A 24466-nucleotide genomic window follows, 5' to 3' on the forward strand; every position below is an offset into this window, starting at 1 on the left:
ATTATTAAAGATAATATTATTTTGTAAAAGAATTATTTTGTAAGCATGTTCACATTATATTATGATCGTAGAAGAGTGACGACGATTTTCTTTTTCGTGGAATGTTACAATAAACATCTGAAAATTATAGTTTCGATTATACTTGCTTTAATAAAGTATGCTTTATGTATATTTTTTTACACAGAATAGTTTCAATGCTGCACATAAGCTAGGCCAGCTGCGATGTTTTTTTTTAAATGGAAAATCAAATATATTTGTCTTGTGTTGTTTAAAAGTTATGGAAAAATATTTGGTAGATAGCTTTGCCATAAAGACACAGCATAAATATTTTTTAAGTTTTCTTAATGAGTTGAAACCTAAAGTACACGATTTTTTTTAATAAATGTTTGAAAATCCCACTCTGTTGCTGTGGATTGAGGCAACATGTCATTTTTGTACGATCATGACTATTAAATAAGTAAAGTAATTTTAATTATTATCCTATGAGTTTGTATTTTTTGGTATTGCTTATTGTAATCCATTAAGAGATAAGTATCGTTCAGTTAATCAGTAGAGCTAACATCGGCGCCACGAGAAAATTAATAAGAAATTGAAAACAATTTCTCGTTCTATTCCTGAGTTAAGAGAAGAAAATTGGTAGAAATAATTAGATAAACGAAAGGATCAAACACATTGAGGTAATTTTAAGAAATATTTTTTAGAAGATTCTTCTTATTTAATTTACCTTTAATTTTATTACCTTAATGTGGATAGGATCTTTTTTGTTGCGCGCATGTTGCTCTATTAGGCCCTGGGTGAGATTTCCTCGCTCGCAATCAAAGTTCTTTGAGCTAACTGCGGTCAACGAAAGAGATAATAAAAGTAGACAGAGCGAGAGAGAAAGTGGGACGGCTAGTACCGGTGTCCCTTTATCTCTAAAGCGAATAACATCAAAGTGTGTTAACATGAATTATCTGTTTTAGCTTACCTTTGTTTAAGGTTTCGAAAAATCTAATGTTAAAATCGTGCTTTCCATCCTATGTTTTAAGAGTATGTAACTGAAATAAAGATTGTTAAATGCAGTTTGGTATTTCAATTACTTAATAAATCCAACGGAACTCATTGTATTTCCCCCTACAAAAGTATCCTGTGTATCTCCAAAATTACGCCAAGATTGATATAGGTTCAAAACCTGTGCACTAACAAAATAATTCTTATTAAATCCAATTCCGTACTAAAAATATCCTATGTCCATCTCTAGGATGCAAGCTATGTATGAGCAATCAAAATCGATGCTGCGGATGGGCCAAACATTTCACATATTCGTTTTCTCGTGTTTGGGTTACGAGGTTGGATGCGTTTGTTGAAGATCTGTTGCAATTATTCCTGAAAGTACTGGACCAGTTATGATGCTAATTTTGCATTTTATAGATATAATACACAGGTCAGGTGCTGGGAAAATAAAATAAAAGATATCATGTATTTTTTTTTAATTTAAATCATTTTCATCTGTTTCATCTGGTTCAGGCTCATCGAAATCTCTTATTTTAACGTCCGCATCCTCGCCATACTGGATGATATTGTCTATTGTTAGTAGTATGTTATCAATGCTTTCTTCATCCTTTATGTTGAGTGGATAAAACCTAACTAAACTGAAATTCTCTATAACTTCACCGATAGCTTCAGTCAACCTCGCGTATTTCTCGTGCCATTTTGATTTTGCGTTTCTCATGTCGGCTAACAAAATATGAGGGTCTGGATCTAGGTAGCTGTAAAAAAATTAAGTTAGTCATCCATAAATTTCATTCTAAGAAATATATTGAGATATACAGATCATTATTATTATAATTTAAAGAAAAATATAATTTCTTTTTAATAAAAATATTAATACTACATATGTATATTACGGCGTAATAAAAACCCAATCAGGGTTTTCCGTACTCCGGTATTCATGGTTCAGCGCTCTTTATAGCTACATACAAAAAATGATGGGTGAGTGAGGGTAGTTCTAAAAATTATTGATTGCGTTGCAACTTGTACTATTCATAAAACCAGTTCCGCATATTGCACTTTAGCGTTTGAAGCTATAGCTATATACACAGGATGTTCAGGCTATTTATTATTACATTTTTTAGTTTGACAGAAAAATGTGTTAAGTTTCTCCTTTATATTTTTGTGTTGATTTGCTGCATTACTTTATAGTCATAACCAAAAATAGATCAATAAAATGATCCTCATATTCTTGACCAGCGGCTATAATATAGTAAATTGTGTAGAGAACAGCAATAATTATGACTTACTTATCAAGCTGTTTCCGTGCTGATTTACTAAGCAGGTCCATCTTAGTTAAAATATTTACATGTGGTAGTTCCAGGTTCACCATTACACTAAGGGCAGCCATTGTTCCTAATAATAACGAAATAAAACTGAAGTGTTTGAATGTACTAATTTTTGTGTTGTAGTTGCCCAGATGGGAAGATTCCCATCTTGGCAACTACAACACAAAAATTAAAAAAACATGTTTTGTTTGTTTATTTGTAATCGATAAACTTTGAAAGTACTGAGCCTATTTTAATACTTCTTTCACTATTAGAAAGCTATTGTATGGATACATTATATATTTAATTTCAGTTACAATAAGCGGTGATCGCCCAGTAAGTAGGAGTTTGAATCCCAGTGTGCAACTCTAACTTATCTTAGCTATGTGCATTTTATCAATTAAAATGTCACTTGCTTCAACAGTGAATCAAAACATCGAAACCGCAATTCTGATAGTTCTCCATAATGTTCTCAAAGGTGTGTGGAGTCCACCAATCAGCACTAGGCCAGCATGGTGAACTACAGCCTTAACCTCTTCTCATTGTGGGAAGAGACCCTTGTCCTGTAGTGGGCCAGTAATGGGTTTATATGATGATGAACAATAAGATTTAAACCTTAAAGAAATAATGGTGTTTCTATCACCATTCCTCCAGGTTTAAATCTTGTGTACTAATAACCAAGCCAACAGAAAAAACATCTGCAATTTTTTTATGTGCGTTAAGTCTACACACAAATAAAATGTTCTACAGAATGCTTTAGTCGTTAGTAGATACAAAGCAATGACTGCAAAACCACCTACCTCCAATATATAAGCCATTTTATTTTTAAAACAAATTAAAAATCAAAATGTGATTTTCAATAATCTATTTTGGGCATAAAATATTAATACTTATAAAAAAAAAAAGAGTGTTTATCAAGTTAATCTTGTGTTGTTGTAAAGGTTTATCTACCTTGCCCCCCCTTACATAATTAATGTTATATGTTGGTAGTGAATTTTTTTTATTATGGAGTGTACAGGAGGGCTACTACGAGTAACATTGTGTACTGAGAGGAACAGGTAGTTATTAATAAATTTTAACAAAATACCTGATAAAAACTTGGCTCCATCTACCATGAACTGTGAATCAATCATGAAGACAACACATATCCTGAAGTTCCACTTTTGCAAAGTGTCTACTAGCTTTCTGATGACTGGTAAGTGGGTGTACAACTCTATTTGACCTGGACAGTCAAACAGGATATAGTCATCGTCCACATCACCTAGTTGCTCTTCAAGCCAGTCACAGTTTTCTAGTAAAGTTCTATAAAATAATATAAATTGAAGTGTCAGTTTATAACAAAATAAACAGCTTTTTACTAAAAGCTTCTAAAATGAGAAACAATAAATTTTTTTATTTAACAACTAATAAACCAGTGCTATTCATTTTTTAAACCTCACCAACTAGCCAATTTTGAACAAATTATGGATCACTGGATAAAACTTACTCTAAACAAAACACAAGTCCTCCGTTTGGTCCAAACTGTAGCTCTTCATCTTCCATGGCATCATCCAAGTGAATCAACTCTCTGATGTCTACTAGGGGTTCATAATCAAAATGCTCTGCAGCTGGATCTAGGTTAACCACTTCTATAATGCGTTTTGTGTCTGTGGCATGTTTTACCATTGTTGAGCAGTATGTTGACTGAAAATTGTAATGTTTAAAAAAAAGAATTGCCCGTTTTGCTTTTCCCTTCAATTAAGTTATCATGATTGATATTAATAATAAATTCTTGTTCTCTGTTTAAGAAATGAAATATCCCACTAGCCTTTGTGGAATATTTTTGAACTCTATTTGCTTGTGTGAGAATTAACATTGTGAATTTGAAGTTAGTTTTTTAAATGAATGGTTGTGTTATTTGTTCCAACCCAACAAAAGCTTTTTTGTTTTAACCCAAAACCATCAACAAGCCACGATTCGTAAGAAGTTTACAATGAGTGGGCAACAAGTGCTCAACTCGTCCACTTTATTGGTAGTATTTATAATACTTAATTTATGCCGCTCGACATAAAGCTTTTCCATGCTGTAATTTGTTATAAGTTGTATGCTAAGGCCTTAATTCGGAAGTTATAGCACTCTGGAAGACAAGGATAATTTGCAATTTCAACCAAGTAAAAAGTAATAATTTAATCTTACCTTTCCACTGCCAGCTGGGCCTACAACAAACTGTGCGTATCTCATTGTTAAATATATATAAAACACTTAATATAAGTTAAAAGTTGTATTAACGTTATATAGGCGATTTGAGCCGAATTATTATTTAAGAAACAAAAAAAAAAAGGTTATGTTTTGATCGAGGTATCAATAAAATAGTGATGCGCACATTTTTCAAGAGGCAACTCAATTATCACGCTCATCACTCATGATTCAAAGTTGTGAAACGTTCCGTACCCTCAATCACACATTTTGTACCGCTTTGTACTCGTTGAGGTATCTATTTTTTTTTATTGAATCCTTTGCAGTTCAAAATATGATCCTCATATGAGAAAGTACCTACAACATCTTAACTCAGTCATTAAAACGAGGTGTGGCAGTGTTAAAAAAATAATTCAATTTCGTTAACCCATCACTACAGTAAAGTTTTGATTGACATTGTCATTTGTCAAATGTTTGTTACTTTTAATTTGCATAACGGCTCTGGGTTCTATACTTTTAAGCCTTATTCTTGCGTATGCATTCGGTTTGGTGCACGTGTTCGTGGGACTCTTTTTACGATTTGAGAAACTTACTGGCCTTTCTATATCTATTCAAACAATAAAAAAATATTTGTAAATATTATTGTCAATTTAAAGGTCTAAATATATGTCAACATCACTTTTTTATGCCTATAGAAATATAATTTAAAATTGAAACCTTAGAATGCCAGCCGTTGGTATAGATTTGGGCACAACATATTCCTGTGTTGGTGTGTGGCAACATGGAAATGTGGATATTATAGCGAATGATCAGGGTAACCGAACGACACCATCTTACGTTGCGTTTACAGACACTGAGCGCCTTATAGGCGAAGCTGCCAAGAACCAGGTTGCCCTAAACCCTAGTAATACGATATTTGACGCCAAACGCTTAATAGGAAGAAAGTTTGATGACCCTAAGATCCAGCAAGACCTCAAACACTGGCCTTTTAAAGTTATCAATGATGGCGGTAAGCCCAAGATTCAGATCAATCACAAGGGGCAGACCAAAAGCTTTTCCCCTGAAGAAATAAGTAGTATGGTTCTGATCAAAATGAAAGAGACAGCCGAAGCATATTTAGGAACTTCTATAAAACAAGCTGTTATAACGGTGCCTGCATATTTTAACGATTCTCAACGACGGGCAACGAAAGATGCCGGCGCTATCGCAGGTATAAACGTTCTTCGTGTAATTAATGAGCCTACTGCTGCTGCTTTAGCATACGGGTTAGACAAGAATTTGAAGGGAGAAAGGAATGTGTTGATTTTTGATTTAGGGGGAGGTACCTTCGATGTATCCATTCTCACCATTGACGAGGGCTCGTTATTCGAAGTTAAAGCGACTGCTGGAGATACACACCTTGGTGGAGAAGATTTCGACACTCGCCTTGTAAACTTTCTCGCTAACGAATTTAAAAGAAAGCACAAGAAAGATCTGTATTCTAATCCTAAAGCTTTGCGCCGTCTTAGAACCGCGGCTGAAAGAGCTAAAAGAACTCTCTCTTCTAGTACTGAAGCTAATATAGAAATTGATGCGTTGTATGAAGGTATTGATTTCTTCTCAAGAATATCTAGGGCACGATTTGAAGAGCTGAATGGAGATCTCTTCCGTATAACTTTAGAACCAGTAGAGAAGGCTCTAAAAGACGCTAAACTTGACAAGAACTCTATAAATGACATCGTTTTAGTTGGTGGTTCTACACGCATACCTAAAATACAAAGTTTACTGCAAAACTTTTTTAACGGCAAGAAGCTCAATTTATCCATTAATCCAGACGAAGCGGTTGCCTACGGGGCAGCAGTACAAGCTGCTATATTGAGTGGAGAACGCCATTCCAAAATACAAGATCTTTTATTAGTCGATGTCACTCCCTTGTCACTAGGGATAGAAACCGCTGGAAAGGTAATGACAAACATAGTAGAGCGCAATGCAAAGATTCCTTGTAAACACTCTCAAACTTTTACAACATACTCCGACAACCAACCAGCGGTCACTATTCAAGTCTACGAAGGGGAAAGGGCCATGACCAAGGACAATAATTTACTAGGAACTTTCGATTTAACTGGCATTCCACCGGCACCACGTGGTATTCCTCAGATCGACGTAACATTTGATTTGGACGCCAATGGCATACTTAATGTTTCAGCTAAAGAAAATAGTACTGGTAAAAGTAAGAACATTGTTATTAAGAATGATAAAGGACGCCTCTCTCAAGCTGATATAGACAAGATGATTGCTGATGCAGATAAGTACAAAGGTGAGGATGAGAAACAGAGAAGTCGTGTGGCAGCTCGTAATAAACTGGAAACGTATATTTTTAGTGTAAAACAAGCGATCAATGAAGGTTGTGGTAAAGTTGGAGATTCTGAGAGTGCTAAAGTTCTGATGCTTTGCGATGAAACATTGAATTGGCTTGATAGAAATTCATTGGCAGAGAAAGTCGAATATGAGGATAAATTCAAGGAGGTGTCAACCGTTTTCATCCCTATTATGAAAAAGCTACAAGGTCTGAAAGCTGGTAAAAGCAACTGCGGTGGCAAAGGTGGTCCAGTTATCGAGGAAGTTGAATAAAATTGTGAAGTCTTTAATATTTTGTCATGTGATTGTTACGTCTATTGATTTTTTCCAATAAATTTACATAAAATAAAACAATGTTTTACTTAGTTGTAACATATAAAATACTTACAAATGTTACTACATTTCCTTCAAACTTGCCTTCTTAGTCAACTCAGGGATTCAGGTGGGCGGAATTCAGAGTTAGAGATTACAGATGAGTATTAATCACCCTATTAGGTTAAATAAAACTCTGTTTTGTTCTGTAAAGTTTAGACTGGAATTAATTATGCAATCTAAGATGGGAGCTAGACCGCTACCATCTTAGATTGCATAATTAATTACCACAAATCTCATCGATTACATTACAAGGCAAGTTCTAGAGGGATAGAAAAGTATTCCTCTATAACTTGCAATTGAATGTTTGTCATAATTGATGGACCAAGTAGATGGTCCTGATGGTAAGGAAAACCATGCCTTATAAGCAGAGTTTACACTTCGCAAGGCATTCAAGGAACATGTCTCATAAAATGCCGCCCTAATGCAACCAAGTTGAGGCGTACCTAGGTGTTAAGACTCATGTGCCTGAATACAACGGCAACCACGCCTTTCAGGCCGGAACACAACAATGCTACTTGGCGGCAGAGAAAAACATGGCAATTCCTTCAGGATAAGAAGGTTTTTGAATGAAATACCTATAACTTTTATATGGTATGCAATGCTATGCAATGCTGTATAGCTATATAATTGTATAATATTTTATTTTGCATTTGATAGCCCAATTGTTGTGGTAGGTTGTAAGATAATTACCGCTGCGTTTCCTGTGCGAGATCGCCATACCAGAACCTGTTGACCCCAGCCTTCATCTGATATCTATGCCCCGCCCATTACCACTTAAGCTTCGCATCCCGTTAATCACTGTCACTAACTTCTAGGGATTCTTCTACGATCTCCGTGTTTCTGTATTATGTGCTTACTTTACCAGTGCAGCCCGCCCATACGTATTGGAGCAGCGTGGTTGGAACCAAACTTTAAATCCATCTCTGAATGGATCTTTCCATTTAGAGGGGCGGCCTTTTCCCAGCGGTGGAGAATTATCAGGCAAAGGATAATATGGAGTACCTACTGTAAGAATTCAAATAAAAGTTATAAAATGAAACAAACATTGATTAGCAATTTTTTTTATTTTAATTTAATAACTTTAGAAATTGTTCGGAAAGAAGACAATGTTTTTCAGCGTCATTATCATTAATATTATGATATGAACAATAATAATTACCGCTATAACTTTATCCCTATGTCATAATGTAATGGAGATAACGTAGTAGATAATCGCCTATTCGCTACATTACTTATGTACAGTTAATTGCTACCTCAATACCAACAGAACGATTAAATGTAAGACGTCAAATTACAATTTGGTCACCGCGAATATTTCATATGCATTTGCGCCTGAAATTGTATAGATTTCAAGCCTGTTTAAGAATATTTGTTTCTAGAATCGTTTTCCATTTCACTTTTAAAATAATAATTTAATTTAAACTATATATTGTATGTTTTAACTGTTAATAGACTGGTGATGGTAAATGCGTAATGTACTAGCTTTTATTCTGATAACTAAATCACTTTGGCAACCATTTGAGAGTATCTTTTTTGATATTTGACTTGTTGTAGATACATTTTTAATTTTAATATCCTTCGATTCTTCGCGTAAACTTTGTGTTAGTACATTTACCTACATGGTTCCTTAAATGTAGTTAGCTGATAGTCGGTTTGAATAGGAAGGAATTCGTTATGCAACAATTAATCTATTCCATTAAAGACCTCTTCTAACATCAAGTCTATCTTTTGTATGAACATACGGAAGTTTTTTTCACAGGAAGTACGTTACGCAATTATTCCCCCAAAAAAATACTTAAGTTAACCGATAAAAATAAATATATGTGAATTGTATGTCATTAATCATAATTACCCCTCTGATTTAAAACTACCTCGAATTCTAGCCAGGCTGGGTAAGGCTGAAATCTTTATAAAGTATCCTAAACCTGCTTATATTTTTCTCAGCAATGTTCGTTTTAGAAACACGCACTCTGTCGGACTAAATATGATACCACTTGATCTAGTATTTCTTAAGTCCGATGTAGGTAAGGCTTACTACGCTACGAAGATTTCACCCTTACTGTAAAGCCATCAATGTGCCAAAGTCAAATCGCGTCATTCAACATGCGTTCTGAGTGGCGTTAAAGTTTACGTCTAGCTTCGGCTAGTGGTAAAATGCGCGTTTTTGAGACGGAGTCGTGTGTTTGGTCGCTCCCAGTGTACGCTTTTGGTAAATTGCTCCGGCCTTGCCACGCGATTCACAATTCACTCGTAGCTATCCTAGGTATTCCAAAATCGAAATATTCATGACAGATTTTTTACATTTTTGTTTACATTATCGTTTATTGCATTCTACAAGAAGCTACATCATAAGGCGTTTTAGTCCACAGATCGTTGTATCTGGAATCAGAGTTCCTAGAAAGCATACTTCTAAATACGACAGAAATCTTGACACAGACTTAGTTAAAAAAGCTTAAAGGGTGTATTGCCTTTTAGGTTCCTACATCAAAGTTATCTGACCCGGTAGGCAAAATTGGAATGACAGGCAGGCACGCACCTCTATCTTTTCGTAGTTAATTTTATTTTAAGCAATAAAATATCACTTTCTTTTATATTGAAGGAAACCTGCATGACTGCATTCTCTATAACGTTCTTAAAGGCGTATGAATTTTAGCACTGCAGCGGCCACTGTGGTGAACTGCGCCCTGAACCCATCTCATTCCGAGATGAAACCAGTGCCTTGTGGTGGATAAATAGTTGAAAATGACAAATACTATATTCATATGGTATTTGTCAATTAATACCACCAACCAATGGGCCTTCTGTAGTTCGTATGCGATGTCAAAGACGCTCGGGCCAGGTAAGATTTTGGGTAGGTATACTTGCTTAGTACGATTTCCATGTCGTATTATATGCAAGGCAGAAATGAGGTAGGTACTAAACCACAACATACTAAAAGTATCACACTTTAGATTATAATTTCGAATAAATTATAATTCAGTTTTCAAAATGGTTCTTAGTTCTTATATTTAAGAACAGAAATATGTATTTTATAACCTTCTCAGCTTATTTCATTCCATAGCAATCGACGCGCTTATTCTCAACTTGTCACTTAAAATAATCTTTAGTTATTTTACACATAAAAATGGAAGATTCTGAACACATTGCACAAAGCATAAAATTCATATTCATATTTTTTACCTCGTTGTAGTTTTATCAATTTAAATGAAACTAAAGCGAATACTTTATTTTCTGCGAATACGAACATGCTTCACAAAATATTCTCGGTACCTATTCATATAATAACAATATTATTATAAATTCATATAAATATTCTTTATAAAGCAAAGCTACACGGTTGTCAAAAAAAATATACTGAAACGCAACATTTCGGAAATATTCCCTCTTCAATAATAACATATCTGTTAAAAATTTAAAATAATATCGTAACTGTTAAACAGCCTAAAAGGTCTCATTATATTGACTATTATCGCTAATTCTTATTAATTTACTTATTATTTTATATAAATTTTATATAACATCGATATGTATGGAGTTTGGTATTACTAAGAACTGAATAATTGCTGAAATTTCATTAAAATGTATATTGAAATTTGCCAAAACTTTGACGGTTCATTTAATTTCCAAATTTACGGCCTAAAGTTATACATATATATGAGACGATATAATTATTTCAATCGACACACTTTTGAATGTTTATAATTTTGATTATTATTCATGATTTTTCAGGTATTTTAATGATAATTACTTTCGGGTTTTCTATTTTCCTACTTACCTATTATAATTTCTAAATGTGGCCTTCCTTATTTACAAGAAATAATATTTAATTAAATATTTACATTGTGATGCAAGGAGTTTGGTTCCTTTAATGTACATTTATTTATCTCCTATTAAAAAGGAAACAAAGGTGCAAAATAAAATAAAACAACAAAAAGCGAAAATAGATTAAAAGCAAATTTATTGCTAAAATAAAATAAAACTATAACCAAAAGCAATACATCATTTGCTTAACTGTGTACTTCATTTCTGTCTAAATTTGTACGTTCTCTAAAATAATAAAAAAATATCATTCATTACAACTCTTTGATACTCTACGGACAGGGCAAGAAAAGAATAGGTAGACCATACTAGATATTGATCGATAAAACTGGCAAAAATCTACAAAATGAGACGTAGGCGTACCGTATATAATTATACATAAAGAAATAAAAAATAAAATATTATTAAAAATAAAAATTCATAATTTAAATGTAACTCAAGTAAACCAATCTATAATATTTAAAACCTCACTGGTTCATATAAACATAATAATACTTTTCAACTGGGGTTTCGTATAGACTATAGATCATAGCTTAAATTTACATCTGATTGCACTTTAAAATTTTAACAATTAAATGAACCTCATCTACCCCTACTTATCGGCAACGATAAACTTTATCTTACAATACAACGTACCGCTAGCCTACGTACATATATACAGGATCGTGGCTCACGAGCTACATCGATACATATTTGGTATATTTATTTACAATAATCGAATAAAACATAAGTAAGCCATAACTTAAAAAATACTCAGATTTCCGTACCCGTTCGAAGTACTCTCGTGTATAAAAATTAAAGCAAAATGCAACTTTTGTATCGTAGGTTTTACAATTTATCCCTCGGCATCGGACGCTACTAACAATCGCGCCGCGAGCCGAACTATATACAAAGTCTTTGGCCTTACAATCGAATCATAACAGAACACATCTAACTAATCGATATATTTGCACTCAACCTCGCCACACCGGGCGGCCGGACGCGGTCTCCATTCGATGGATCACACACCTATCTAAAATAAATAACCGTCCAATGCGACATTAACTAACACTCGGACCCGTTTTAACCGCTAACACTCCCGTAAGAGTTCATTTCGTAGTCACTATTGTCTAGTACTCCCACCGGTCGTCGTCCGCCTCAGTCTTTATCTTGTCCTCCGGCAGGACATCGGGGGAGTGCGGCGCGTGCAGGAGGGGGGCAGGCGAGGCGCGCGAGGAGGGAGAGTGCGGTGAGGCCGGCAGGGAGGGTTCGCGCGGCGCGGGCGAGGGCTCCACGCGCACCGTCTGCTCCGCCTCGCGCCGGAAGTCGTCACTCCGCATCACGCATACGCCGTTGATGATAACCTCGTCTGGGTTGCGAGGCTTTTCATCCTGCCAATCAGGATTCACCCACTGTGGCGCTGCCGGCTTCCGCCTACTCGAACGCCCAGCAGGCGTCGATGCCGTCTTAGGCTCAGTCTTCGATTCGTCATCGAGCGAGTCATCCGAGCCGAGGTTACTCTCGACGTCGTCGTCCTCGAAGTCATCTCCATCGGGTTCCCGCTTTAGCGGCATAGATAAGTCGAGGCCGCTGGTGGGATTCTTCACCCGCTCGTCGGGGGGAAGGAGACCCCGGCCTATCAAAGCGGCAAAATTTGAGTTCGCTGCAAAATAGGGGGGGTAAGGTAGCGGGACTCCAGCTAGTCCCATTCTCTCTTTCTGAAGCTCGAGGAGCCTCTGGTTCAACAGAAGTCGGAACTGCACGGGATCGAAGGGCGCAGATGACTGATCGCGCGCGGGAGGTTCCGCCGGTAGACCGTGCGGTGCCTGCTGTTTTAACCTCATTCTATGATTGTGAAACCAATTCGTTATTGTTCTTGTGGACAAACCCAATTCAGCTGCGAGAAACTCGATCGTCGGCATATTTGGGTAGGGATCAAGGGCAAACGCCAGCCTCAGAGCTTCTTTTTGTTCCTCAGAGAAAAGCACTCGTTGTTTTTTTGCAGAGGGTACCCCAGAGGTAGGCCCGGGAGAACTTGAGTGATAAAATTCCGACGTGTCATTAGAAGAAGTATCCGAAGAGTTGTCTTGGCCGGGGCCGCTCGATCTTCGTCTTTTATTGGCTTCTCGCCTTTCGTTCTTTAACGCTTGTAGACGGTCGATATTGTGAGCATCGCTCAGCCACAGCTGCATTCTAATGAATGGTTCTCTACCTTTGATACTAAGCATGTGCCATGGTTTGGGCTTCGATAAGAGTTCACTGACCGACCCCTGTGACAATCCTAATACGGCTTCACCGAATATTTTTTGCCCGATGTTGTTCGCTAGCAATGCCTCCTTTATTTTTGTCGTGATTGTTTGCGTATCTAAATCTTGCGTTAGCGCTGCCATTTCGTATACGCTCGGAGACATGTGTTGGTGGAGGCCTCGCATCGCAACAGGTTGATGGTGCGGCTGTGGCGGGTGTGGCGGTGGTTTTCGTTCTTTGTTGTTGTTGTCGTGGAGTTGTGGCGGCAGTGTGACGGCGTGGTGTGGGGGAAAGCCGGGTGGCGTGAGGAGTAGTGGCGTGGGAGGCCCAAGGTGGCCGAGGTGAGCGGGTCCGAGGAGTTGCTCGTGTTGCATCTTGCTTAGCAATGATGTCGCATCGGAGATCATTTTTTGCGTTGGTGGTATCGGCTTGGTCATGTTTGGCGGACATTCTGTAAAGACGAATAAATAATTAAAGCATTTGTTATAAAATGGATGTTTTCCATTTTATGAAATAATAATTTACTAAACCAACTTACGAGGTACTCCGCTGTAGTTCCCGGTTCTCATTAGCTTTTCAGGCGCAATTTTGTACTGTGATGCAACCAGTTTGTGAACAGCATTGTCATCCTCTAGGAACATCTTCATTCTGATGAAAGGTTCCCTTCCCTTTTGAGTGAGCATATGCCACGGCTTCGGTCGGGCGAGTAAATCGCTCACGGAACCCTGTGATAACCCGAGTACTGATTCACCGAACAATCTTTGGCTGATAGAGTACTGGCTTAAAGCTTCCTTTACTCTTTTGACAATATCTTCCGTATTTAAATTATTAAAGAGATCGAATTGTTGCTGAGTGATTGGTGGAAGTACCGCTTTCATCGATCTCTGTGGCGTCGAATGGTGTGGTGGATTGGGTGGTTGCGAAATTAAACTATTTGTTATTGAAGCCATTCTTTGCAAGGGGCTTGCTGCGGCTGAACTACTGAAGTCGTCATTTGGAGTGATTGCGGGTGGAAGAATTGCGTTACCGAGTGGGCTGGATGCTGACGATCCGGTTGACTGCTGCCCGGGTTCTAGTTTCGGTCTCACTAAGGAGAAGGCACTGCCTGCGTGCCTTATAGCCTCCTCAGCGTCCATAGGCCTATCCTTATCACTATCAGTCATTCCATTAATTTTGGTATTCTTCTCTTTGGGAAGGGAGAGATCTTGGACCGCTCCAGACCCATTCATGTGCTGGTTTTGCGCTTGCATCGCTTGCTGCTGCAGCGCAAGAAGATTAGGGAATGGTGGCATTCCTGGCAGGTTATGGAGATTTGGAATGTTGCCACCGGGTTGAATTTTGGCTAGTTCCCGATGATAAGCTTCGAGCGCCATACGGATGTCTTCAGGTGGCCTCTCCATATGCGGAGGCATTCCGCCGCTGAAAAAAGGAGGATACATGCTACATGTTAGTTTTAGACTGGCTGCTCTCGTTTCAATGATGGTATTTATTTGTTTTGTAATTTTTAGATATAAAAAGTCGGATACATTTAACTAAATTATTTAATAATTTAACTTTAACAAGTTAAAGAAAAACATACCCAGGAAAGCCATCGCGACTGTGACGCATATCATCTACTCTTCTAGTCATGATTTTGGCCAGTTCCTCCTGATATATGCGCACCACTTTTTCTTGAGGAATGTCATCGTTCTCGTATTTCTTCAATCTTCTATTTTGACTTGAGTCCTGTAACACAATTTTATTTTGTATATTTTTGAATGTAATATTTCTACGCTAATGTTATACATATATTCTTTATAGAATTTTGCGCATGGCAAATGCACTGATCTGAATGAAATTGATCCATCCGTGTATAACAGTTTTAAATCCGTGATGGATAGACCAGAGAAAAAATAGAATAGAATTAAATATATGTACTATGAAGAATTTAACCTTATTTGAAAATGGCGAAGGGCATTGTGTTCTAGGTGAGCTGGAGTCTTCATTGCTCCTAGAGTCATCATTGTTGGGCTGACCAGTGGGTGTCTTCATCAAGTGGGAAGCCTCGAGCATATGCGCAAGCCGTTCGTCACCCTCTCCCTCAGATCTTCCAAAGCCTGTCCCCGCACTACCATCTTTCATCCCAACTGGAAAAGATAACGGTTGATTATTACATGATTCAAATTATTGGTAAGTATTATGTAATATGCTATCAAACATAAGTAAAAAACAAGAGTTAAAAAAAAATAAAGTCATAAAATTGCATGTCATCATTAGTTTCTAGCTCTTTGCTGTTAATTATAATACATTCGGTAGGCATATTTTAACTTCATCATCACGCACAATTTTAATTGCGGTTAAATTGTGCCGCACAAACGCGCTTGCCAAGCAATAAATAAAGAAGTTATATTTGGTACAATTGAAATTAGGTAGGTCATTAAAGCTGAAGTGCAACGGATGGCGCATTAAACGTAATCGTTGAATGGGGCCGGCCACTCGTCGCCTAAGCCAGTAATCCTAAAATGGCGCCTGCGCAACTATAAACAACAGAAGATTCGAGCGAAAACCACCGGCCGGCGGCCATGTTGTGGTCATTCATCCTGTCAACATATTGTCTCTGATTTTACAATGAAACACTATTTAGATGTTGATTTATGGTTGCATTAGTCTAATTAAGACGTGCAATTAAATTACTGCAGTAGTGCGTTCACGTCTAACTATTAGATATATATGGGATAGTCTGAAATAGAGTTAAGTATATACCTGAAGACTAAATATTTTCTTGATGTGAACACAATTAAACAAATATTATTCTACATTCCTTGTTTTCAGTCTATATAGAAATTAATTAAAAATCACGGATTGACATGAAAGTATGCATGGCTATTATAAAACGCGATGCAAATTATGCGTCTGTTTTCTCGTGTATAATAGACCATTGAAAGTCAAATGATTGAAGCTTATTACGGACGGCTAACTACACCAGTCGACACTGGCGATGTTCGTGAGAATGCCGGTTATGGTGAAAACATCGAGACCGTAATTTGTTTTTGCTTTATTTTCTAAAGCAAGCTTTGACACACGACATCTGTCGACATACTTTTCCAGTGTTTTGGTAGTGTTATTTACGCTGCGGTGTCTTAATGACTCTGAAAAGAGGGCCTTTCAAGATGTATCGTATTAATTTTCAGATCACAAAGACTTAATTGCATTCTTAAATTTTATTTTAAAACCGACAATATGTTCAACGATTCGTCGGGGGTAATTTTGTTTATTTTAGATACGACGGTGCAAGGGAAAATGCTTCTTGATTAATTGGTTATAAACAGCACAATGCGTTGCAATGTTTTTTTTGTTGAGAGCAGATTGTTTTTATTGGGACGTAAAACGGTCAATTTGGTTCCACTCTTAACACTTCTTACCTGATGGAAATAAAAAGTCTTTTCAACGCCAATGTTTCTGTTAAATACTCTAGATGCATTGCTTTTTAGTTTTGTATTATAGAGTTTAACAATAATTGTCTTATAGAGTTTTTAAAATTTGTCTATTTCTTCGTTTCAACTCAATCAAGGTTGATCTTTAGATAAGGAAATAAGAGATGTTTTCTCAGTTATAACTCACAACAAAACAAACATACCAAATATTGTAAGGGTAATATTAAGGTATTTAATAAATTGATATTGTTAAGTATAGGAATAACGATCACGTAGGTGCAGCTTTCATGTTATGCGTAATGCTATGCAGATTTTCCTTGCAACATTTGACGCAACCTTTGTATTCGCAATACCGTAGCCATTTTTTCTCACGTGCCACTTCGATTCGTTAAGTATGCAAGCGACATAATCATGTCCTTCTATAGACTTTGACTTTTTTTTTTAAATATATAAACTCGCTTTTTTTGTGAAATCACCATTCAGAGTTAACGACTTATGACTAAGAACGTGATACAAATATATTTACCAAGATGGCGGGCACGTCGTTCAGATTAACATCTACATGACCATAATGTTCACGGTTTTCAAGTCATAACTGTTTGACAATAACTCTACATACGTGGTCTGAATTCATAATTGCCTAGTTTATTTTATAATGACCGCTTAATTGGGCATTCAATTTTTATACTTCGAATACTTTTAGGAAATTAACTGTCTCAAGTGTCGTTAATGCTATGAAGATATGATCATATGAGATTGGGTCATATTGCGTCAATATTTAATTTTAACTACCATATGTTGTATGTATTACTTTTTATTTTATCTAGCATCAGACGCGGTCGAGCGTTTGCTACAACTGCCGCCTTTACATTTCTAAAAGTATCGATACACTCAAGAATGAAAATAAATTTTATAAGGTTAAATATGCTGATATAATTAATGAGAGAGTAAGGGAATAGAGAGTGCAAACATTTGTTCGTTATAATAAGTCTAGCGTAGTTGGATAATCCCTCTGGAAATTGACCCCAATCGGTCAAAGAAAACTAAAAAAAAAACCGATTAAAGCAGGCTTTTCAGCTGAAGCACCTATCCAGTACATAATTAGTTTTAATGTTTACTTTTTGTAAAGTTTATTATTATATTTCTCGGAAAATTCACATTGACACGTTCCGCAGAAAATACAACTGTTCCGAAATAAAGCTGATTTTTAACACAGTTAAAGTATAACAAGTGATTGTCGTAAGTTCCCGTTCAACTACTTTCTTTTTAAATAATTTGTCTACATTACCCTATTGTCCCAGAATCACGCACGTTATAAGCACTTTGCCATGGAAAATTTCGACACAAATGGGCTCTAAAATGACAAGGCTCAATGTTATTCGCATTTGCCGAGTTTGATGTGTGATTTGTATATTTATTTTATGGCCAGCGGCTTGTCTTCGGTGTAACTTGTTGTTGCAATGTCTCTATTATTTTAATTAACCGCTAAATATCAAAAAAGGTCACGATTTTGTTATTATTTAAGATCGCTTGGTACATCACTTCTTCATTGTGTGCCTACCGTTGAAATTTTACGATTACAACACGGTTTTTTGTTAGAATCAATCATTAATGTTATGTACATGGAATAATGAAAAATGATTGTATGTACGTCATCGTATTGTGTCCGATTACGAATCGGTAGATATATTTCCGTGTCTTGTGCACTATCATTCCAAATAATAATAGGTTAATCAAGATTGTCCTAGCAAGTTCCCAACTGAGTATTGAGTCATAGTCACGCGATTACTTTGTCGCCGTTTAACTTAACAGTTGTATCAATATACCATGATCGGATATTTAAATTTTGATCGTGCTCCAAACCTCAAACGGTCTTATGGTGATACCCAATTAGTTTATTTCAAATTCACTCGATACAGGGGCCATCGATAAATTTCAACACACGTCTATTATTGCCTTTGATCTTCTAGTAGACATTTTGTTATTCTGAATACGGCTCGAGGACAATTACCGAGACGTGCCTCGGAATATCGTCAAAAATTGCGCTTCTTTTGTGATATCAACTTACTGTCGCGCCATTTTGTGCGTGTCTACAAAATGGTCGAGATGGTTCTATCGATTTACTTTCATTTCGTATCTCGCCGAGGGCCATAAACTGTAAAACGATACTATCATTTCTTTATAGTGGTCATTACGATGTGCATTTTTGATGGATATTAAGAGTAAAAAAAGGAGTTTACAATTAATACCATCCGGTCACGGAAGACTCTTTTATTGTATTCGATCAAATATATTTATAGAATGTGTGATGGCTTTGGCTTTTCGTACAAGTTCAAACATAGCCCATTTTTTGATGAGCTTCTGTGGATTAAATACTGTAAACTTGCAAGTCTGAGTATTTTTTTTTCTATTTTAATTCTTTAAGTACATATTTGGAGCAATAAATAAAATATTATCGCTAAGTTTTCTTTTAATATCCTTACACCTTTAACTTTATTACGTCGTAATAAAAAAGCATAGAAATTATTTGTTTATGCGACAACGTATCGCGTGCGTGCACGCTAAAACTATACCTTTGTAGCGGTTATTGATTGCTAATGTTGTATGAATATTCAAAGGCTTTGGAAAGTAAAGGCGCCCTAAATTATCGTGTCACTGCGACAGTGAAAAAATATACTGCTAATTTCTTCATGGCATATATCCGTCCGTGGCGAATGGGGAATGCGTATCCGGGATTGTAAATCAAGGTGGGTAGTTGGAGAAAGAAAGGGGTGAGAGTGTGCGCTAGACGTCACAGAGCGAATCGATGCTCATTTGCATTAGAGTCGTCCGTGAAGGCGGACGTCAGGGCCGCTCGAAAGTGTTGCGGCTAACGAAAAAAAATGCCCTCATTTGAATTGTTAATACGGTGCAAGAAATTTTTGCATAAAAGAAGTCTATACTTAAAATTGGCTTCAAGTAATGGAGTAAATGTATAAATGTGATATTTTAAATAACGAGGTACAGTTAGCCTGGCTAGTTGCAAGGCTAAACGTTTTTCTACTTCAATGAATTCGATCACATGTTTTTCGAAAGTTACATATAAAAGACAGGCGAGGCTCATTAATTGTAAAGACCGTTGGATTCCTGTCAATATCGCATTTCTTTCCTGCGGCCTTTCCCATGAGTTATTAGAGTAGGTTACGTCAAGAATTTCTTTTGTCCGGAGTGTGTTCGGTTTGCAGTGCGTGCGTAGGGAGCGGGGGCTGATCAGTATCGCGTGCTAGATGGCAATCAGCGGGGGCAGCGACCACGATTGATTCTAGAGAGGCCAAACGATCGCCCCCACAGTTTTAACCGACAGTGTAAAGTTGCTTCAATTAAAACAGTGCATCTAGTTCTACTAACGCTGATAGATATGATGATAGATATGATGATATATATAGAGATAAGTTGACAATAAACTATGTAGTATTAAATGTTTATTAACAACAAATAATTCATAATATAGCAAATTAAATAAAAAAAGTAAGTAGTTTAGATGATTATTATACGTATATTCGTGAATAAGCCATATATTATATTAAAATAATTCAAAAAGTAAGATGAAAAGTCAAATAAATAAAAGTGAAGGTAAAAATAAATTATTGTCTATGGGAGTTGTTACGCTGTAGGTACGTCAAATTCCCCAGAGTAGGCAAAAACGTTAAGAGCATTCGTCGTGCGGACGCCTGTAGTTTGTTAACTAGATTCGATAATCAATTTTGCGCGCTACGTCGAGAATGGTCTGCACTTTACTAGGGCTTACGAACAAAGAAACCTGTGGAATTGCTTAGGTCGATAAAATAGAAATATAACGACACGATAAAAGAGGATGCAGATGGTGATATGATGAAGATTTATTACTTTTTGAAGACTATATTTCTCTCTCTAGACTTTCCTCCATATATGAATGAGATCCGAATTTTGTACGAGTGAGTGGATTTCATCGCCTCCTGGTTGAGGACATTCTGGCGATGATGTAAAATTGTCGCCTCCCTCAATGAGTTGGACTTCCTAAATTGGTAAATTCTTATCAATTGAGGGAGTGAACTAAATGAATTTTTAAGTTTTCCCAAAGTTAAGGGAGAAGCCCTTATGGTTCTTTTCTTTATATAAAACCTTAGTTTTTCAGTTCCAAACGGTAAAACTAAATATTAATGGACATTGTTTGATAAAAGTTAGAAGGTTTCTGATGTTAAAAGAACTGAAAACTATGTTCACTTTTTTTTCTATGTGAAAGGTTTAGTTCCAAACATTTTTTTTATAATTTTCCAAAAGCGACTAAAATATGTTTCAAAAAGCTTAAACTTTCAGCCGCGATTTTCCACCCTAGTATCGTTCCTCGAGGGTTGTACATAACTTTTAACGATAGTAAAGTTTTTTAACGAAATAAACGGATTCCCGTCAACAGCGGACGTACGTAATGCAGTTAGTCGCACCTGATCGTCTGCACCATCCTTTGTGGGTATAATTGATTTTAGAGAATTTTAGGCATTATTAACGCCCAAGCACTTTCATCTTGATTTTGCATTAAACGTAAAGTTACACATTTTAATACATTAATTGTGTGCCTTAACTGTGCCCGTCGTAACATCACTCAGTGGGCAATGGAGAGACCTATACTAAGTATATCTCAGAAGGTACTTTTTATTTATGAAAAACTATGTTTGTTGTTTTTATTCAAAGGTAGTTATAACTTATAATATCTATATAGCATGTTGAGGTACCAACTAAGTGGTTCTGCATCATATCACATTAATTTATTTAGCTTGTATGTAGTATTCATTTTTTGTAGTAGTTCCGTTAGTGCCCTTTTAAATAAATAAATTGCTTATCAAAGCAGGAGATCCGCAAAGGATCAAAGCAACGAGTTGTGAAGTCGAAGTGGTAAAAGAGGAGGCACATAGCTTAGAGAATTGATGTACCCCATTATAACGATGTGCTGGAATGGCAACCCCACACCGGTAAACGCGGCGTTGGTAGACCCCTAGCTAAGAGGACATACGACATCAATTCGCAGGAAGCCATAGACACAGGCGGCACTATGACGTGGAATATAGAGCTATGACCGGAGTGGACGTCTATCGGTTGCTATGAATAAATCAAAAAGTAAAGCGAATGGTTTGTGTGCAATTTAAAAAATTACACGCTGTGTTTTACTAAAATTGTTCGGACTAAAATTTCTTGCGATTTGTGTAAAATAGAATGGAAATGTTTGTCATGCGGTTATTGCTTGTATTGATTTTCACGGTTGTTTATTGATTGTTATGGCGATTGATTGCGGTAAAGCACGCGAGGCTTAACGCGCTACCGTGTGCACAGAGTAACTGCCTTTCTTTATTCTTATCCGAGTAATTAAACCTCGTCAACATATATTATCCATAGACCACCGGTTATGACCATAGATTACAAATATAGTTTTTATAGAATGTCAAGACAATGAGGCGGGAAATTATAGATTATATCTTGATTCTTGACAATTAAAAATGATTTGTTGACTTTTACCTCTTCTCGGATGGTTAGCATTCAGAATTTCCATTGAGTAAACAGGCTGTCGTGTTTCCGATATGAGTAATCTAACTGTCTTAAGTTTTTCGTTTGACCCTAAATACGTTATAACAAGTCATTCATAGCTCACACATTAATTCCTACTAATTATCCGAGCCAGGGTAAAGATGTAAAATGGCGGCTCACAAATCGCGCCAAACTGACAAGTTAAACAGCCCATCTTCTGCGACAGATCTGTGAAATATATGCTCCTCAAGATAGGCGTGTCATTAATTTATCGCTAACATGTCACACTTATTTGTTTATAGTGTTGGTTCCAATGATGTATAAGGATTAAAGTAGACGTTATTATCAAGCATTTAAACATTTTCGATAGTTGAATATGTGTATTGCCATTTATTTGTCGGTTCCATTATGTTGGGTAAAAAGGTGCCTGCCAAGTATATGCGGTAACAATAACTCTTGCTGCGTGAACTACAAATAAATCAACCTTTTGGAATGATTTACCCCGCAATAATAATAGCTGTTTTGTTCACACCGAATTTTGGGATTCGTTTTAAATGATCGCTTTTGTGGAATCGAAACAGTGCGTGGGCGGGGAAGTGTTTACGATAGTGCGGTTACCGCTTATAAAATAATTGCCGGTCGACGCACGACGAGTAATGTGCCCTTAATATGCTGAAGAGCTTTATTGGAAACCGCATTTAATGCTGAGATCACATCCAAGACAAAGTCATAAACAATTACAAAAATATACCTATAATATTTTCGTATACTTACTAACAGTAAAATAATAACTGTATAGACTTTAGTTAAATAGGTAGGAGCATCTGAACTTAGTCCTTAACAGGATTGAGGTTGTCTATGTCCTAGCGAATAAGGGCACAGGTTTTTTTTACTGTTCCTGAAAAGGAATTTATGTTTTTGTGTCGCCAAATTTAACATCTTCATTAAAAGAACGTTAGATATTGAAGGCACAACTTGTGTTGCCAATATAATGTTATTGAACTAAGAGCTTTTGCTTCTATATTTGGGTCGTTTTGCTTTTAGGTTCGTCAAATAAATAGGGGGCTTAGATTGTTAATTTGTTTGGTGAAATTTGATACCTCTTTATACAATAATGTGAATTAACTCTTGTTCTATCATTTATTCGTTTATACATACATACATATGACAATCATTGGCATTATGGACATCGCGAATCGCTATTATATTGCTAGAATTGGAATAAAGTAATAAGATTTAAAGAAAATAATAGTAAATATCTATTGTTTTGTTTAAATTGTACATACCTACGTGCCTATGACACATATAGGTTCATTCATATCCGATGCCAAAATTCCGTATCACTGCGTCCTCAGCACAATTAGTGGGACTAAAATAAGATTGCACTAAATTATCACAATCAAGCCATCTCGACTAGCGCAATATATTCGTTAAACGCATCTATTTATAATCCCTCGTCCTTTTATCTTGATAGCTTCTGGGTTGCCATGATGACTCTGGTGATTCACCGTAAAGTGGTGTTAATATTGCCAGTTTTATGAAATTATTGTTTACCCGGGAAGTTAAGCTCGAAATACCTATCCTATAAGTAAACTTACATGCCAGAAGTTTCTTATAATTAGGTATAAAAGGTACGGAAGAATACCTTGAAAAATCAATATATTTCAAGATATTCTTCCGTACCTTGCAACCTTTTTATTCTTTATCCCCTAGATGTTTTGGAAACGTTTTTTTTTATTTCAAATTATAAAGTGAACATCTTTATGCAAATAACAAACTTTTTAAGTCCGAGGGTGTGAGGTGATAGTCAGAAATAATAAATATTAGTTCATTTGATTTAATTTGTTTATTTTTCATTTGGCAAATTGATTGTTATTAAATGCATTTCCTACAAATTCCAGTTGTTTAAATTCATAAATATCCACGGCCATATTAGCAGAGCTTACCTAGTGCTTAGAAACCTTAGGAAAAATACAATCACTAAATACCGTTCAGCTAAGTTAAACAAGTAATAGGAATTAGGAAAGACCATACGTTGCCGAATTCTATCTCGCTTGCAAACATTTACGCGTAACAATTAGGCACTTTGCCGCTATTATCCCGGACAGTCGGTTAGGTATAACATCATAAAGTGTATACCGAGACACGGTATTATAATCATAAATATGCCCGTAAAGAGGTCTGATTGCTTCGTCGGAAGCCATCAAAGCGGCCGCGGGCCGGCAAGCATTCTTGGCAAAATAATTTCTTGACCCTACGCACTTGCCGCCACTCGACAACAGATGGCGT

At 36.4% G+C, this 24466-nt stretch overlaps 3 protein-coding genes across 9 annotated transcripts in view; 1 reads left to right on the forward strand and 2 right to left on the reverse strand.

Annotated features, from left to right (window-relative positions):
- Window positions 1-1452: 1452 nt before the first annotated feature.
- LOC120628402 (GPN-loop GTPase 3) lies at window positions 1453-4870 on the reverse strand. Its single transcript, XM_039896757.1, has 5 exons — window positions 4473-4870; window positions 3784-3980; window positions 3385-3599; window positions 2280-2385; window positions 1453-1748 (listed from the first exon to the last, which is right to left on the reverse strand). The coding sequence occupies exons 1-5, from the start codon at window positions 4515-4517 to the stop codon at window positions 1469-1471; spliced, it is 843 nt and encodes a 280-aa protein (XP_039752691.1). The 5' UTR covers window positions 4518-4870; the 3' UTR covers window positions 1453-1468.
- A 265-nt stretch (window positions 4871-5135) lies between these two features.
- On the forward strand, window positions 5136-7115 carry LOC120628401 (heat shock protein 68-like). The gene has a single exon (XM_039896756.1). The coding sequence runs from the start codon at window positions 5196-5198 to the stop codon at window positions 7080-7082; it is 1887 nt and encodes a 628-aa protein (XP_039752690.1). The 5' UTR covers window positions 5136-5195; the 3' UTR covers window positions 7083-7115.
- Window positions 7116-11471: 4356 nt separating this feature from the next.
- Window positions 11472-24466, reverse strand: part of LOC120628168 (homeobox protein cut) — a 193036-nt gene continuing 180041 nt past the window's right edge. For 5 of the 7 annotated variants that reach the window (XM_039896406.1, XM_039896401.1, XM_039896405.1 and 2 more), the window contains 4 exons: window positions 15162-15355; window positions 14809-14954; window positions 13768-14669; window positions 11472-13680 (listed from right to left, as the gene is read on the reverse strand). In XM_039896406.1, coding sequence (XP_039752340.1) covers window positions 12113-13680; window positions 13768-14669; window positions 14809-14954; window positions 15162-15355 — 2810 coding nt within the window. In that variant the 3' untranslated portion in view covers window positions 11472-12112. The remainder of the gene's footprint in view (window positions 13681-13767; window positions 14670-14808; window positions 14955-15161; window positions 15356-24466) is intronic. The other 2 variants (XM_039896404.1, XM_039896400.1) reach the window with 1 other exon arrangement.

The sequence above is a fragment of the Pararge aegeria genome, chromosome 12, assembly GCF_905163445.1.
Source record: "Pararge aegeria chromosome 12, ilParAegt1.1, whole genome shotgun sequence".
NCBI classification, from domain to species: domain Eukaryota; kingdom Metazoa; phylum Arthropoda; class Insecta; order Lepidoptera; family Nymphalidae; genus Pararge; species Pararge aegeria.